The 16071-nt window shown below is 38.1% G+C and overlaps 1 protein-coding gene across 1 annotated transcript; it reads left to right on the top strand.

Moving 5' to 3' along the window:
* Nucleotides 1–2127: 2127 nt before the first annotated feature.
* On the top strand, nt 2128–15584 carry LOC111235860 (ras-related C3 botulinum toxin substrate 2). The gene is made up of 7 exons (XM_022764428.1): nt 2128–2235; nt 9072–9143; nt 10302–10419; nt 11347–11409; nt 13503–13662; nt 14138–14271; nt 15145–15584. Exons 1-6 carry the CDS (start codon nt 2201–2203, stop codon nt 14266–14268), a joined length of 579 nt encoding a protein of 192 aa, XP_022620149.1. The 5' UTR covers nt 2128–2200; the 3' UTR covers nt 14269–14271; nt 15145–15584.
* Nucleotides 15585–16071: the final 487 nt, after the last annotated feature.

Here is a 16071-nt window from a genome sequence, read left to right as displayed (position 1 = left end):
AAATTATACACTTTTATTTTGAAGGTGGGACCACCTTCCTTCTTGACTTGTCATCTGAAAAAGTTTGATCAAAGCAGAAGTCATGAAGGGTCAACATGGGTGGTTCTGCACGCAGCATCCTGAACAGTATCTTTTGTTGTTGAAATTCATCTGGAACATTTGCTAAATGACTAAAATATAAATACAACTTCATCAAAAAATGGATATAAGTAATCTTGCAATGCATTTCGGAAACGATGAGCAAGTCACTGCAGGAACATTTTCATATTACTGAAGGATTTGGAAAAACAACAGCATAAAGTCATTTTAATTCACTCAGCAGCACAGACATAATCACAACTGGAATGAGGATATTTCAGGAGTTTCTCATGGTTGATCTAATGAATGCATCAGCTGTTTGCCTCAAAACTAAAATATTTTCCCTCTTAAGAAAGATTAAAAACTGATGAAAATTAGATGCAAACCTGAATAGGTTTAATAGTTGAACAAACAGCTCCTCTGCTGTGCACAGTCAAAGTTTTGGACATGATAATTAATGACAGAAATGATGCTGAAGTGCCATCTAGTGGTAGAAAAAGAATATTACAGTTATTGAAGAAAATGACTACGAGTGTCTGAAGATGTGTTTGTGTGCTGTAGTGTATGTTACATTACTTACATATCACTTTCACAAATTAAACTTAAACTACTTGAGCATGATCCAGAAAAAGCTTACAATGCACTCCTGGCTATACTGAAATTTCATGTTAAAAAATTCAGAGGGAAGCAAAAATATGTGGATAAACCATGGATTACTGCAGGATACATGTAAGAACAAACTCTACAGAAAATACCCAAAATGTAGAATGTAGAACATGAAATAAAAATGAATATAAGACATAAAAAAAACAATTAATAAGCATTATGAGGTTCAGTAAAAAGGGATATCATTGGGGGAAAATTGAAGTAATGTTCAGGAAACATTGAAAAAGCTCAACAACATAATCAAATAAGGTATTGGAGGAGCAGGTTACTCAAGTTATATTGTTAAAAAACAAAATACTTCGTAAAAGTTGGAAAACAACAGCTCTGATAAAAATGCTCATTCAGTGGAGTTCATGAAAATGAACAACTAATTGATTATGTTATTGTTAAATCATTGAGAAATGACTGACAGTTATGAGCCGTCAAGTTTTGTGTATCTGTTTCTGTCTTGTACTGTTGTGTTTGTATAAAAAACTTACACCGTCTTTGTTTGGATTCGCGGATGTATTGTTAAAGCCAGGATTATGCTTCGTTGAGGGTTAAGGGTTAGGCACAAGAAGCTCAGGCTTCAGCCTACACCTTTTTTTTTTGGTCAGAGAATAAAAGTTTTGATATTGATTTATTTTTGATATACTGACGTGATGTTACTTAATCACTTGCATAACTGTATGGAGAATCTGTCGCCCAGAAATACTGAAATAATAAATAAATAAATGAATAAATACAAAAAACTAAACTACAAACATGTCTGTGTGTTGTGTAATAGTAGTAGTGGACTTTTTATTTAAATCACTTTACAAAATGAAATTAAACTTAAAATGACATAATATTAACTTAAGTTAAACTTAACTCTTAGATAGAGTTGTGTGTAAAACTGTTTTATTTCTCTGAATTTCCATCTATTTCTATCACTCTATAAATTGAAATTAAACTTAAATTAACTAAACAAACATGCATGTGAATTTATGTGGTTCTCTGAGTGTACGTGTGTGTGTGTGTGTGTGTGTGTGTGTGTTTTGTCAGCGTGTGCATGTGCGTGTGTGTGTATACACATGCATGAATGCAAAAGGAGGAAGTTTTAAATAAAGCCCAGTGTTATTGTTACTGCACCACCTTCCCCCTTTCAAAACCCCTCATGGACATTTCACAGCTTTTATCTGTTGCAACAGAGACTTCTTCCGCCTCATTTATCCTGCATTTTACACCATTTGTACACTTGTTTGCACAAGTTCTGTTGTTTAGAAGTAGCGAGCACACAACAAAACAGGAAGGAGAGATGTGTGCAAAAATAAAGGAAGAGAGACTGAGAAAGAAAAAGAGGCAGCCGAAGGGAGGGAAGTGAGGGGAGGTGTGTAACAATTTCCTGTAGTTGCATGCTGATCTGCGCCTCTGCACCTTCCTCTCTGAGTCTGTTTCTGTCAGGGTGAAGAACGCAGACGAAGCAGAGCGGAACAGGATGCAGGCTATCAAATGTGTGGTCGTGGGAGATGGGTACGCCATTATTTTTACTTTACCTACATTGTTATAACTTAAGCTGCCTTCAAGTATTGAATCAAGAAGTGTTAACTGGGCTGATGCATGATGAGGGGGGTGCTTTGGCCCCAGGCTCTGAATTTAGGGCTATTTTAATAGAAATGTCAACGGTTTTCACATGGCCCAATCAGCCTTGAGTGACAGTTTGATCAATTTCCGCAGTGATGTGGCTGTGTTCAGTCAAAAACTTGAGGCTACTGCACTCTTAAACTTGCTGAAGAACACAGTCTGTCCAGTAATACGTGTAAACCTTTAGGCGTGTGTTTGACAGCGCTGAGCCACAATGAGGGTGCTGGATGAATAGTGCAGGCCACAACATGCAGGAAAATGCTGTAAATGCTGTAAGATTACAGACTAAAATCCAACAAATGCCAAAGACAGTGGCTCATGAGGCGCAGAAAAGAAAAGATTAGACAAGAAATGACACATAGAAGCTCTACTTAGTTGAAGTTGGACGTTATTGCTCTCTTCGGTATTAGAAAAATTGGTGAAATTCCTCAGTCTAACGGTTAAAATACACTCTGAGAACAAGTTCGGACAAGGTGTCGTCTCCCACATCAGGAAAAATAACTTCTACAGAGTTTTTGTACTTGAAGGTGGGGCAAAAGGGGCCGGTTGTCATGATGGGGGAAATTTTAAAGTGGAAGTGCTGTAGTTGTAGCTGCTAGAGATCAATAAACAGTTTATTGTGTGTTTATAACATTTACAGGTTGCATACAGGAACTGCTGCTGCAGTCCCCTTGCTTACTTCCTGTTGTTTGCTGAATGTGACACTGTGATTTAAAATTTATAGAGTAGGTAGGGTAAGCAGGGAGAGTGAAGTCTGTCATCACTTAGGAAGTAAAGACATTTACTTTAGCGCTCTTAATTTAAAATAAAACAGTGTTTATGGCACTAAAATGCAGACTTAAAGCTTTTATTTGCAGGTGAACTTTCCTCTCACGAATGCATCAGTTGTTTCCAAAAAAAATCACATTTATTTCCATTCAAGTGACAAAACCCTCGAGCGGCCATAGAAATTAAAGCTTTTGTCCGTTTGGAGCGAAGGGGGAGTCGACAAAACATGGTAATTAGACTGCTGTTTGTTTCCTGGTAACTACCAACAGTTAGCTTAGGTTTTGCTTAATCATGACTCTGGTCATTCCCCAAACCATAACCAAGTGTTTGTCATTGTAACCATGATGAGGAAGGTGTTGTAACTTTATCGAAGTTGTAACATCCCCACCACGCTTTCCTTTTTTTACCTAACCTAGTACATTTTGTGCTGAAATCTAAAAAAAAAAAAAAAAATCGTGGTCTACGATCAAAAAAGGTTTAATTTTGAAATAACAGTGATGTCTTGCAGCGTCAGATCAGAAAAAGTTTTTATGTGTCATCCTGGAGAGCACGTACCAACGCCTACTTTGTTGATTGATTTGGAGAGCAAAGCCAAAAACAAGTGAAAATGTGTGGACTGCTCTGTATCTTGGCTTCCAATGGGTTTGTGTTAATTCTGTTCATGAAGTTTACGAGTTGTGACGTACCCTGAGGCTTTTTTAAAATGACACTGGCTCAGGAAATTACATTAATTTCTTTATGTGTTTTATAAAATGAATACTGATACGAGGTTAGAAAGTTGTACACGTAAATTAAAACCACATGAATGACAAGCTCAGCTTCTTATTTTGAAAACACAACCTCATGGGTTCTGTTTAATCACAGTCTGTCTTGGCAGCTGACCAGAACGTGAACCAAATTTCAGTCCCACTCCTCCCATTTTTTTTTTGTTTGTTTGACCACATCACCAACACATTTTCAAGCTGTGCAGGTCAGCAGTGAACAGTGGAGGACGTAATGTGAGGAATGAGAGGAAACGAATTTGCAAATTATAGCCACAGTGGAAAGAGTCTTTACACATAGTCCTTACAACACTCCTGAGAGAGTATGCGTGTTGGCCTTATCAGAGCTGAGAAGCTGTCAGTTGAAGTTGCTGGTGGTGGTATGAGTAATTTCTGAATGACTCTGGTAGGTGCCGATGTGGCACATTGTGCTGCAGCCCCTGCATACAACCTTGTGTAGCAGCAGCTTGGCCTTTCTACTGCTGAGTTTGGGGCTCTACCACTGTCACACAAGGTGAAGCCTTGTGGAGAGAATAGCTACAGTCTTTTACAAGAAACACAGTGGCTGTACTAATTCTTCTGTCTATACATGTGACTGAACCAGGTGTGAAAAAGAGATAAAAAGCATCTATTAAAAGACAGAAAAGAGGAAGTTGTTCTCAAGTTGAGTGGAAGTCTGTGTAAATACAAGCCAACGTGCTGCTGTTATATGACCTTGATATATAGGCCATCCATGTTGAATGGCCTATAACAGTTCAAGGGACATAAGGAAAAAAAAATCACTGTCTTAATATATAATAATAATAATAATAATAATAATAATAATAATAATAGTAATAGTAATAATATATATATATATATAAAATCTATAACGAACAGGGGACTTTTATGCTGTCCATCTAAACATTGTTTAAAACTTTACAGTATATAAATTCTAGTGTAGGGCCTACAGATTCTCGAAAACAACAAATATTGCAGTATAAATATGTATAAAATGATTTTTACATTAACTTTTGGATTTTTACGATACATTTTCTTGAAAGAGATAATTTTCACTAAACACCACTTGTGTGATCTTTGAAGCCTAAATACAATCACTGGAAGTAAAAAGCTAATGTAACAAACTACACCGCGGTCACATGACGTCAACAACAAATTGTAATTTGATTTATATGTCAGAGTAGAATGATGTTATTTTAACATAAAGTACTATTTTACCATGCCAACGTTTAAATCACCAAAATTTCACAGCAAAATGAATTAATTCTAAATGAACTGCTGCGATCAGTGCTTTCACTTAAGGGGTGAAAAGTTTTCACTTTGAGTTTGGAAAACTATGGATTATAAACTGTTCCGCAAGAGAGGAATGATTTGTAGACAGTTAGGACACAGAAGCCAAAAGCAGAAACACATCTTTTGACTAAACTGTGTGAGCATCTTGTCCTGTTAGCGACCATGTTAATAGACTTGCTAACTAACTGCTAGCTTAGACAGCTTTTGAAGTGATGAATCCAGCAAATAGTCTGTTTGGAGAGCTATTGTGACTGACTAGTACTAGCATGCTTCTGGCAGGCTAGCGTGTTTGTGATTAGCTTGCTAGCTACAGTATTTCACCAACTAGCTCTGTGAAGTAGCCACCATGTACAGAGACTGAAATAGCAAAAGGTCTAATACGTAAATCATAACAAACATAAACCTAAGCAAGAGGAAAATATGAGCCAATTACCCCTTTGGGACATTAAAGCTTTACTCTACTTTCATATAAACATTATTAGCTAAATGACACCTCTTTGCTTCCATGTGGTTAAAGCTTATACTGTTTGGCCTGAACCAAGGGGAGGAATACGGGGGTGTCTCAAACACAGATTGAAGAAATTAGGGAAAGTACGTCTATGTGATGGTTAAGAGAGCCAAACCGACAGGCTAACATGGACAAAGATGGAAATGAAGAGAAAAGATAGAAAGAATCAGCGGAAGACAGAAAGCAAAAAGAGAGAATAAGAGTGAAGAGGGGACAGAGATAGAACGGGAATGAGTCTCCTTTGAAGAGTTTGCCTAACTAAAACCAGATAAGGTTGGATGGTGTCAGAAAGGGACAGAAAAGTTGATGGAAGACCAGATTAAGAGCAAACAGACAGAGATCAGACGTGGACGTTTTTTTTTTTTTGTTTTTTTTCTTGATAGCTCACTCTGGCTGGTTCCTGTTTTCAGCACTAACTGAGGCTTCTGAAACAGATCAGTTCCTTTCTGACTCACACACAACCACAAAACACATACACACACTTCTATGTCTATACTTATGAGAGCCTTCACTGACAAAACACACTCTTTAAACAATAACGTTAACTCACACAACTACATGCCTAACCCCAACCTTTACATTTCACCTAAACCTTATTCTAACTGTAACTGCCAAGTCTGGATCCTCAAATAACCTTTTGGAGAAGTGATGACTTGACATAATATCATCAAACTCAACCTCTAAAACTCAAACCGGCCCACATAAAGATAGAAGTACTCAAACACATACAGCTTTTCTAAGCTGTCAGCTGAGCTGCTCATAACTATTATTGAGTCATCTCCTTCCTCAGCCATCTTAAAAATGCAGACTTTTTTTTTTTTTCACCCTAGAACAGTTCTTAATATGGTTCTTTTTAAGAGAAAATATTTAGATTTTTATGATTATTTTGACTTTAGCTAACAAAATTGTACTCATTTAGTAAATATAAGCATTTGTCGACTTCTCTTTAAAAGGTCAGTCCACCAAAATCACAAAAATATATGTTTTCTCAGTTAACGCTAGTGGTATCTAGCTAAAAGAAAATCCTCCACTGGGTTTAGGTGATGATTTTGTCGCCTAACACAAAAGGGAATTCATTTTTTGTAGCCAAAGCGGTGTCTGAAATTACTCCCACTTTTACTATTCTCCACATAACAGACACTCAAAAGTTAAATAGTGAACAGTATATGAAGATTTTGGACAATCATCAATCATCATCATGATTTTGTGCCACTAACAGATGTATTGTCCCTGTGATTTTCACATCTATCAAAGGTGAAGTGTTTTGAATTTTTGAGGGAAATATGTTGTTTTACACTTTTTACACTAAATTTACACTGACAATAGCCAAAGAATTCAAAAGTCATTACTCTATTGTATTTTACTTTGAAAATTATTTAGAAAAAAATTCAATTGTCACATTATTTTTCAAAATCAGTGAAAACTGTCTAAAGCCTTTTCAATGTTGCACAACAAACTAAATTCCATTCACTTCCACTGCCTGGTTTTGGCAGCAGAAGTTGTCTGTGGCAGATATTTTATTTTCAATAAGCTTTAGAAAATGACACTATGTGCACGGCTGAGTATGCAAAAAGGGTCAGTGGGGGTTTTTTTGTGTTTTTGATTTGGGTGAACTGACAAGAGAAATTGAGTCATTTCATGAAAAATGAACTCAGGTGACACTTGCATATTACCCTGTGATTTTAGTACCTACCTACTTTGGTACTCAACTTGTGTGTTAAACCTGATGCCACATGGTGTAATATCAGGTTAAGTATACCTTGTTCCTATTTATTGTAGATGTGAAACTAAAAAATCCTTTATTAATGTATGGATACGCCAACGCGTTTCGACTCACAGTCTTCATCAGGGCATGAAAACGCATTGGCGCATCCATATATTGATAAAGGATTTTTAGTTTCACATCTACAATTGGAGTGCCCCGGATATTTTTTTCTGACTGCCATTGTACAGTTTCCACTCTTACAAGACTTATTACACTGGACAGTTGTTTTTTTCACGGTCTTATTGATGATGGTATCAATAACACCTGTGACTCTGAACAGACTGTAAATATTTTTATGCCTCTTTTCATTGCATTATACATTTGCTATAAGTAAAGCGCCTGAGAACTTGGTTTCTCATCTTTAGCAATAGTTTAACAAAATAATCTAAATCTAAAATCTTACTGTCCACTGTAGCTTCATCTGGAGCTTTCAACTGCATTTGATGATCCTCATCAGTGGATGAAGTTTGTTTTTCTTTTGGCATAAAAATTACAAGTGAGAACAACTAAAGACATATAAGACCACCTGTTATCATGTGACCAAAGTTTCTATACTAACATAACACGATATCCGCTGAACCATCCCCCTGACAACTGCGCTAACTCCATCCACTGATGAGATGCAGTAAATGAACCTCAGGGCCTTTATAAGTAGATGGTGGTGAACTAGTGATTGTGATTGTGCGTGATTAGCTGATGGGTTCCTTGCAAATTGGGCACAATCTGGATTTGCTTGGGCATGCCTGCATACAGCCACTCTGTGAGCAAAAGGAGTAAGATTTACCTGAAACTTTGAGACCATACCAGAGGCAAAGAAGCTGTTCATTATATTACTATATACAGAAGACCTGAGCCTAAATATCATCCTTACAGACAAGGCTAAGTTGGAACATTTGGGGATTTTGGGTACCTGACCTTCAGATCCCCCAGTTTCAAGATGGGCTTTCGCCCTCCTGAAGAACTGCTGTTTGTTTAAAGAGCAGCGAGGGTGAAGCAGCTCCTTGCACCTTGCAACCAATCAGATTTATCCAGGATGTGGATCAGTGTCCTGATGAAGACGGGTCACGAGTTCTGGTGTTGTTGTTGAAATGCTGACGGCAAAGCTCTTGAACTAAATAAGAACAAGGCTAGTTGATACTTGTTTGATCATCTCCTGCGTGCAGCCGTACACTTCCCTCACAGTGGATGTTGAGACAAGCTGTTCATTGTAATGAACATGTTACTGGGTCCCACGTCTCAATTTAAAAAATGCTATATTAGCACTAAAACTGTGTCACCGTGTGGGTGACAGTGAAACAAATTACTTTCTCGTTGTAAAGCTGGCAGTGGCATTTTAAAGCTGAGGTGTGACTGATGTCTGTCAGTGTATGTCTTACATCATTTCCTGTTAGCACAAGATGGAAAGCAAAGAACACTTACTCAAAAAGAAGCCCACTGTGAACATTAGTATGTAGTACATATGTAGAGCGTAGTGGGACAAAACCTATGTGTCTTGATAAAGCCCCACCCACCTATAATCTTTCTCTCACTTCCAGTTCCACACTGTTATTGTCTTTTCATAATGTCTCTCTCTCTCTCTCTCTCTCTCTCTCTCTCTCTCTCTCTATGTGTTTTTACTTGTGTGATTTAGAGCTGTGGGAAAGACATGTCTTCTCATCAGCTACACAACCAATGCCTTCCCTGGGGAGTACATTCCTACTGTGTGAGTATGGTGCACACAAACACATTCCCTTTCTCTCTCTCTCTCTCTCTCTCTCTCTGTATATATATATATATGTATATATATATATATATATAAAAAGAGAGATATATGAAAAATATGACGGAAATGAAAGAACAAGCAAACAAACATGTAGCTGCACATTTACAATTTACCATTATGCATTGCAATATGCCAACTTTCTGCCTGAATGTTCACACATTAGAGTTTCGGTACGACATTACACATACACACACACACACACACACACACACACACACACACAAACACATACTGTAGCAGTACATGTGCACGTGTCTGATGGTGTTAATGCTGACAGGTTCAGGCTAGCAGCAGCCTACAGGTTATGAAAACACATTTCTTTCTAAAAGCTTGCCAGAGCAAAACTCAACAGGTACAGAAAATTGAGAAGAAGAGAGTAAATGATTAACGCTCTCCTCCTCTTCAACAATTGATGTTGCTGTGCCCACCGACTTTATAATGTAATGTTTCCTTTAGTCTTTATCAGGGAATATATAGGAATATAACTAGAAGTCAGCCTTTAAAGTAATTGATATGTAATCAGTAAAATCTTAATATCATCTGTAAACCAGATTGGATAATGTTACAGAGAAGAACAATCAGGGATGGTGTCGTCTCTCTGATGCTTTTTAAAAGCCTAAAACAGTTGTTGTTTTTTACTAACTGAAGGTATGAGATGCAAATACATGACAATGTTACAGGACGCTGCTAAAAAAAATAGTGTGTGTTCATCAAAGTTGCATAAGAGAAAAGTGACGTAATCAATAAGGCGACCCGGGTTGGAAGAGTCTGTACCTGCAGTCACTGCTCTTTACAGGAAGTTAGGAAAGTAACACACAGAGCTCATAAATGAGACTGCAGTGTTTCAGTGTGACCACACGGGGGCAGTGCTGCTTAAACGTTATAATCTACAGCATTGTAGTGGTTTCCTGAAACACTGGTGTTTTAACAGGGGAAGGTGTCTAACTGTTCTCAATGTGAAGGTAAGAAATGGTCAGTTTTTAATAAGTTGTGTTTTCTCTCCTTTCCAATAAATGTCTCATCATGAGACTCTACCTTGGCACAAATGACTCACCAACTGATTGACTGATTGATCGCTGACCTTCTTACTCCTCGCAGATTTGACAACTACTCAGCTAATGTGATGGTCGACAGCAAGCCAGTCAACCTGGGCCTTTGGGATACAGCTGGACAGGAAGACTACGACAGGCTCCGCCCACTCTCCTACCCACAGACGGTATACTATCACTAACATGAAGGAAAAATTGATAAAATAAAATACACTTTGTGTCCCACTGGGTTTCACAGTGGGAGTCAAGAGCGTTTCAGATCTATATATACAACACTGCAGAGTGATCGTGCTACATCTCATTAAATTAGACGACGGGAACAGAAAAGGGAAGAAAGATGTTTCTGAGGAAGCTGATTAATGTGGGAAAACACGTAATATGTAGATATAAATTCCTACAAATGCTGATGACTTTATAGTGTTAGACTTGACTGTGATAAAGTAAACATTTTAGTGTCAGAATCAGTAGTATTGTATAGTAGTAGCAGTAGTATAGTATCAGAATACACATATAAAACCTTTGTTATTGTGACTGGCTTATTATTTCAATATCCAACATTATAGAGGCTGTTTAGTGTGAGAAGTTCCTGCATGAGACCGAAGGAGAAAAGAGAATTTTAGCTTGATGAGTATTTAATTTGAAAAATGGAGTTAATTCTGTAATTTAGTGACACATGGCTCATTTACTTGATTTAACCAGAGCTTTCAGCTCCCACTTGTGGCCTTCATCGGCACTGTTTTGCTCAGTTGTCGTGGAGATGGTTTATTTGTTATTCTGTGACCAAAGTATGGAATCATGGTCACGTAATAACAGACATAACCACATAAGAAGTGGCTGAAAGTGCAGGGAAAACCAAGTAAGCGCATGTTGGTATAAGATTTTATTTTGGTCGAATCAGCCTGAATATTTTGGCCCATTTTAAATCAAATACTTGTTTCAACAAAATCACACACAAGTAGAGCAAAGTGGACATCTCCAAGAGTTACTTAATATATATTTTCTATTTGCTATATATCCTTGCAGACATAGTGACTGAGCTGGTGTGGTACAATCTATTTAATCTTTCCCTCTTCTCATTGTTTATCTTCATCCAGGATGTTTTCCTGATCTGTTTCTCCCTGGTGAGCCCAGCGTCCTACGAGAACGTCAGAGCTAAGGTGAGTCTCGTCTCTGAAGGTACATTATTGTTTTTTAATGTCACTGGAATCAATAGCCCCCACTTATATACTGTATATTTCCCTTTATTAAATAAAGTGGCTGAATGACAAGAAGAGCAAGAAACAATCAACATGGCAGATATTGTTCCTGCGTCACCATCACCACATCTATTAAGTGTCTATAGAGAGATGCACAATTTATTATATTCTATTTTTAATTTGTTATACCATGGGTATATTATAGGTAAATTTACTTCACAGGTATGGTTACTGTTTGATAGAAGTGCTCCTTTAAAATAACTGATTTCAATTTTCTTTTGGAGCCCAGAAGCTAATAACCTGCCTCCTAGTTGCATCTTATTAAATTACTTGTGTCACTGTCTCCAGAACCTCAGGTAATTTTCAGGCTCCAGTGATAGATTATTCAAACACTGTATTGACTCTCTTTTATTTATCTTTCACCACAGTAACATGGAACTGACGTGATGCTAAAAACAAGTGGTTCTTAGTAAAATGTTGGCATGGAGGGAAATTAAAAAGGAAGCCCAGGTGACGAAAAGGTAGAGAAACTTCTATAGTGGAAAGAGGGCTAACGTTATACATTTACACCCAGAAAACAAAGCTGTATTTGACCTAAAGCACAACAAATTATCACATTACCTGAATGTATGTTAAGATAATGAAACTTTAATTTATTTTGCACGTGTGGTCACGACTACAATCAGTTAAAAAAATACTGATTGGTTATGATCATTTTAATTTTTGAGATTTTTGTCCGAGGCCAAACCACTTATGATTCTCAACCTTTTAGCCCTGGTCTGACTTCACATTCCTTCCTTCATCAGTTTCAGAAAGCTCGTTAGTTTTTGTGTGTAGAAGTTAACAACTATTGACGGCAAGGCTCCCGAGCAGCTGAATGTCGAGCAAATCAAAGCATAATGACGCAGTGGAGAATAGATTGACCAGCGTCCTGTTCACTCAACGTCCATCCATCACTAATCAGACATTATTCAATCTGTGCTACATTACGAGACGCACAATCAACTGGAGACAAAGAGCAGGAAGATTCGTGTAGTGCTCAACAACCGTGTCATGGAATTAAAAGGAAATTAGATCTTTTATCTCGTGACTGCGACACTAAATCACACAAACCATCCTGCTTGGCTTTTTATCACTGTCTTCCTCACTGGGCTCCCTCACAACCACCACACACTACTTACTGTAAGTGAAGCTTCACATTGGAATATTGCGTGCGTGTTTACTTAATAAGACTATTTTGTGTTTTGGGGCAGATCTAAATTTTAAGTCTCTGAGGGCAAGTCACTTGAAACCACTTGAAACCTCATGAATTTGCAGCACATACGGTTCAAAATCGAAGCCATACACGGTAAGACGGTTAAAAATAAAAACTGACTCAAAAAAGCAGCAGTATGATTCATCGGGTATTACCCATAATCCCCACATGTCAACTGGCTGGCTTGTGAAGAAACTACTTCATTACGCAGGTTGGATTTGCCAATCAAAAAATCTACAATTGTCACCGGCCTGTGGGTGCAAACAGAATCTACTTAATTCCTCAAGCAGATAGGATCTGTCATTTCCATGCTGAAGAAAATGGATGGAGAGAGGAAGGATGGAGTGAGAGGGCAAGAGGAAGGGTTTAAGGAGGGAAAGGGAGAAGCAAAGGAGAGTGGAGAAAAAAAGGTAAATAGTGGGAGCCTGGGTGAGAGAGAGTAAAAGGAAACCGTAAGAGAATTTGTAGAATTGGGAGGAGGTGATAAGAGCGTTGAAACTGTCAGTACAGGATTGAAATTATTTGAAAGTTTGTGCCTGAAACCTGGATGGCTTGATTGAAAAAAACAAAAAACAAACGCAGAGCCTACACCCAACCACGACCATATATTCTTCTCATTTCATCCTTCCATTTGAATTTCAAGACTTATTTCATGACAGTTTAATAAAACTTTCTCCTCTCGTCTCCCTTCAGCCCCTGTCATTTTCCTCATCTCCGACACGTACCTTCACTTTGTGTCTTCCTCTCTCTCTCTTCATTCATTTGGTTTGTCTTTAACTCCTTGCTTGTCCTCTACCAGTGGTACCCGGAGGTTCGCCACCACTGCCCCTCCACGCCCATCATCCTGGTGGGCACCAAGCTGGATCTGAGGGACGAGAAGGAGACCATTGAGAAGCTGAAGGAAAAAAAGCTTGCACCAATCACCTATCCTCAGGGCCTGGCTCTGGCAAAGGAGATAGGTCAGTGACACTCATGGGTGACTGACTCTCAGGTCTTGTATGACAGTGGACTGTAGCCTCACTGGCTGGGGGAGGCTTGAAACAAAGTGGTGCTTAATTGCTGAGCAAGTGATAATCAACCACTCTGTGTGTATAGATGAATGATGTCGTTTCACACACTGGGTTTGCCTTTTGATGTTGGTTGAGTTGTTATTGACTTTCAGATCATGGTCATCAATCGTCCTCTCTGACGGACGAAAGTGGCCTATGTGGTGTTACTCAGTCATTTAACACAAGTGATGAATTTGTCACGATATTGAATTTGAGGAAAAAAAACAAACTTTCACCCTTCGATCAGCTTCCTTGGATGAATAAATCTGACCTGCAGTTAGTTTTGTCGGTAACAATGGCATCTTGTTTACTTCAGCCTACTTCCCCGACTTAGCCTTTGTTTCTACGTGTCGGTTTATCGATGTGCGTTATTCCGTGTCTTTAGACGCAGTGAAGTACCTGGAGTGCTCGGCTTTGACCCAGCGTGGTCTGAAGACTGTGTTTGATGAGGCCATCCGCGCCGTGCTCTGCCCCCAGCCCACCAAGGTCAAGAAGAAGCCCTGCTCACTGCTGTAGATGGTAAGTCTGAAATAAACAGAGGGAGGGAGGAGAAGAGAAAAAAGGAAACAATGAGAAGTTGTAGTGAACAAGAGAGGGAGAACAGTAGTCACAGTGATTTATTTATTCTTGGATCTTAAATTTGAACTCACCCTACACAACTTCTTGATCACATACTGTGCAGCGAGACTGGACTCGTCACTAATGGTTGATTCAAAAGCTTCTTCGTTATTGAACATGGAGTTTCATGCGCTGGAGAAACAGAATAAAGGTGAAAGAAAAAAAAAACAATCACATTAATAGATAAGACAAATTAGACATGACAGATAGAATAAGAAACACAAGGAGTGAGCTCTGATATCACACTGAAAATAAAGGCTGATTCTTGCAAAGTGACGTCACTAATGTCACATTTTATATGTGAAATATAACACAGCACTTGGGTAATTACTATCACAAGACTCTTCAGGGAAGATTTCCTTTTTTCCAGAAAGGAGGAGGACAGACACATCATGCAGTGAGCTGGAAACTACAGCAACAATTTGACAGACAACAATCCAAGCTTTTTCTCCACAAGAGACACATTAGCTATTGAAAAACCCAAAGATGCAGGAATGTGAAAAAAGATCTTTTTTTTAAAATTACCATAATAGATGCAGAACTGCATCCTGCTGGCATTTCAATATGTCATAGTACAGAGAGTATTTAAAGACGTGACAAAGAAATGATTTTTACAAAATTGCACGTGCGATAATGACTCACGTCTTTGCTGAGAGGAAGAAATGTTTTTGTTCTTATTGCTGAAGCAGAAATGAACTTTGTCAGACATCACAACTTCACTGCAAAAAATCTCATACATCACCATCATCATGTATGTGGTCTCCATCATTTTAGGTTCCTCCAGGACCAGAGAGAAGCCACAAAGAGATTCAGACTGCTGAATCCAGCTCATGAGAAGAACATTTGAAAATAATGTTGTAATGTTTCTAAGAGAAAAATACAACTAGATTTCCACTAGTTTGAAAAAAATAATAATGCTTTTGCTGTTATAATAAAACGGTACAATACTTTCTGTACAGCATATTCTGAGACTGAATTTTAAAGTGCATTACATACACAGCACCAGTTAGGATTTCTCTGTTAATTATTCAACTATACCAGAATAAATCACTAAATGTGGAAGCAACACACTGTCCCACAGACTGTCACACACTTTACTGGACTGTAGATTCACCCAGCCAGCTTTAACCAGTGTACCAAAATTCCTGCACATATGTCACTGCCCTTTTTGGGGCCACTAGTATAAGGCACACAAGGAGTCTTGTGCAGTTTCTAATCATGATAATACTTGTTACTTATTGAAAACATGGTGTTACAATGAGATTAGTTGAAAATGTGCTACCACTGTTGTTTTGAGAGTGAAGAACAATGATTACGAATAAGGATCAGTAATGTAGTTTTGTACGAGTAGGGAACTGAACAATGTTGTATTTCAGTAAAATCTATTCATAAATGTATTCTTTGTTGTGATATTAAAATAAAAGATCTTTAATCAAGTAAAATATCTGCGGAGGAAAATGTTATGTCTTCAGAGTCGACTGTCAACTGTTTCTACTCTAGTGAAAACATGTTTTTCCAGTTACTGCACAGTCTTTACAGCTTCCAGAAAGCAGCGTCAGACATGCATCATCACCTGCATGATCCCAGCAGTGAAATGAATGAGCAGAGGGTGGAGGGTCTGGGTAAGGTAACACTGATGTATCTGACTGCATTTCTACCATCTGTTCCAAACTTCATCTATCTGAGTTTGCTTTTCTTGAG

This window comes from Seriola dumerili, unplaced genomic scaffold, assembly GCF_002260705.1.
Source record: "Seriola dumerili isolate Sdu_G_001 unplaced genomic scaffold, Sdu_1.0 BDQW01000538.1, whole genome shotgun sequence".
NCBI classification, from domain to species: domain Eukaryota; kingdom Metazoa; phylum Chordata; class Actinopteri; order Carangiformes; family Carangidae; genus Seriola; species Seriola dumerili.
Note: the sequence above shows the minus strand (reverse complement) of the source record. Positions and strands in the feature narration are given on the sequence as shown.

What these genes read in the sequence shown, in the direction of transcription:
- LOC111235860 (XM_022764428.1), top strand. Translation starts at nt 2,201, where the DNA reads ATGCAGGCTATCAAATGTGTGGTCGTGGGAGATGG. An exon ending in GGGGAGTACATTCCTACTGT is followed by an intron (nt 9,144 to 10,301) that starts GTGAGTATGGTG and finishes TACTCCTCGCAG; the next exon opens with ATTTGACAACTACTCAGCTA. An exon ending in GGCTCTGGCAAAGGAGATAG is followed by an intron (nt 13,663 to 14,137) that starts GTCAGTGACACT and finishes CCGTGTCTTTAG; the next exon opens with ACGCAGTGAAGTACCTGGAG.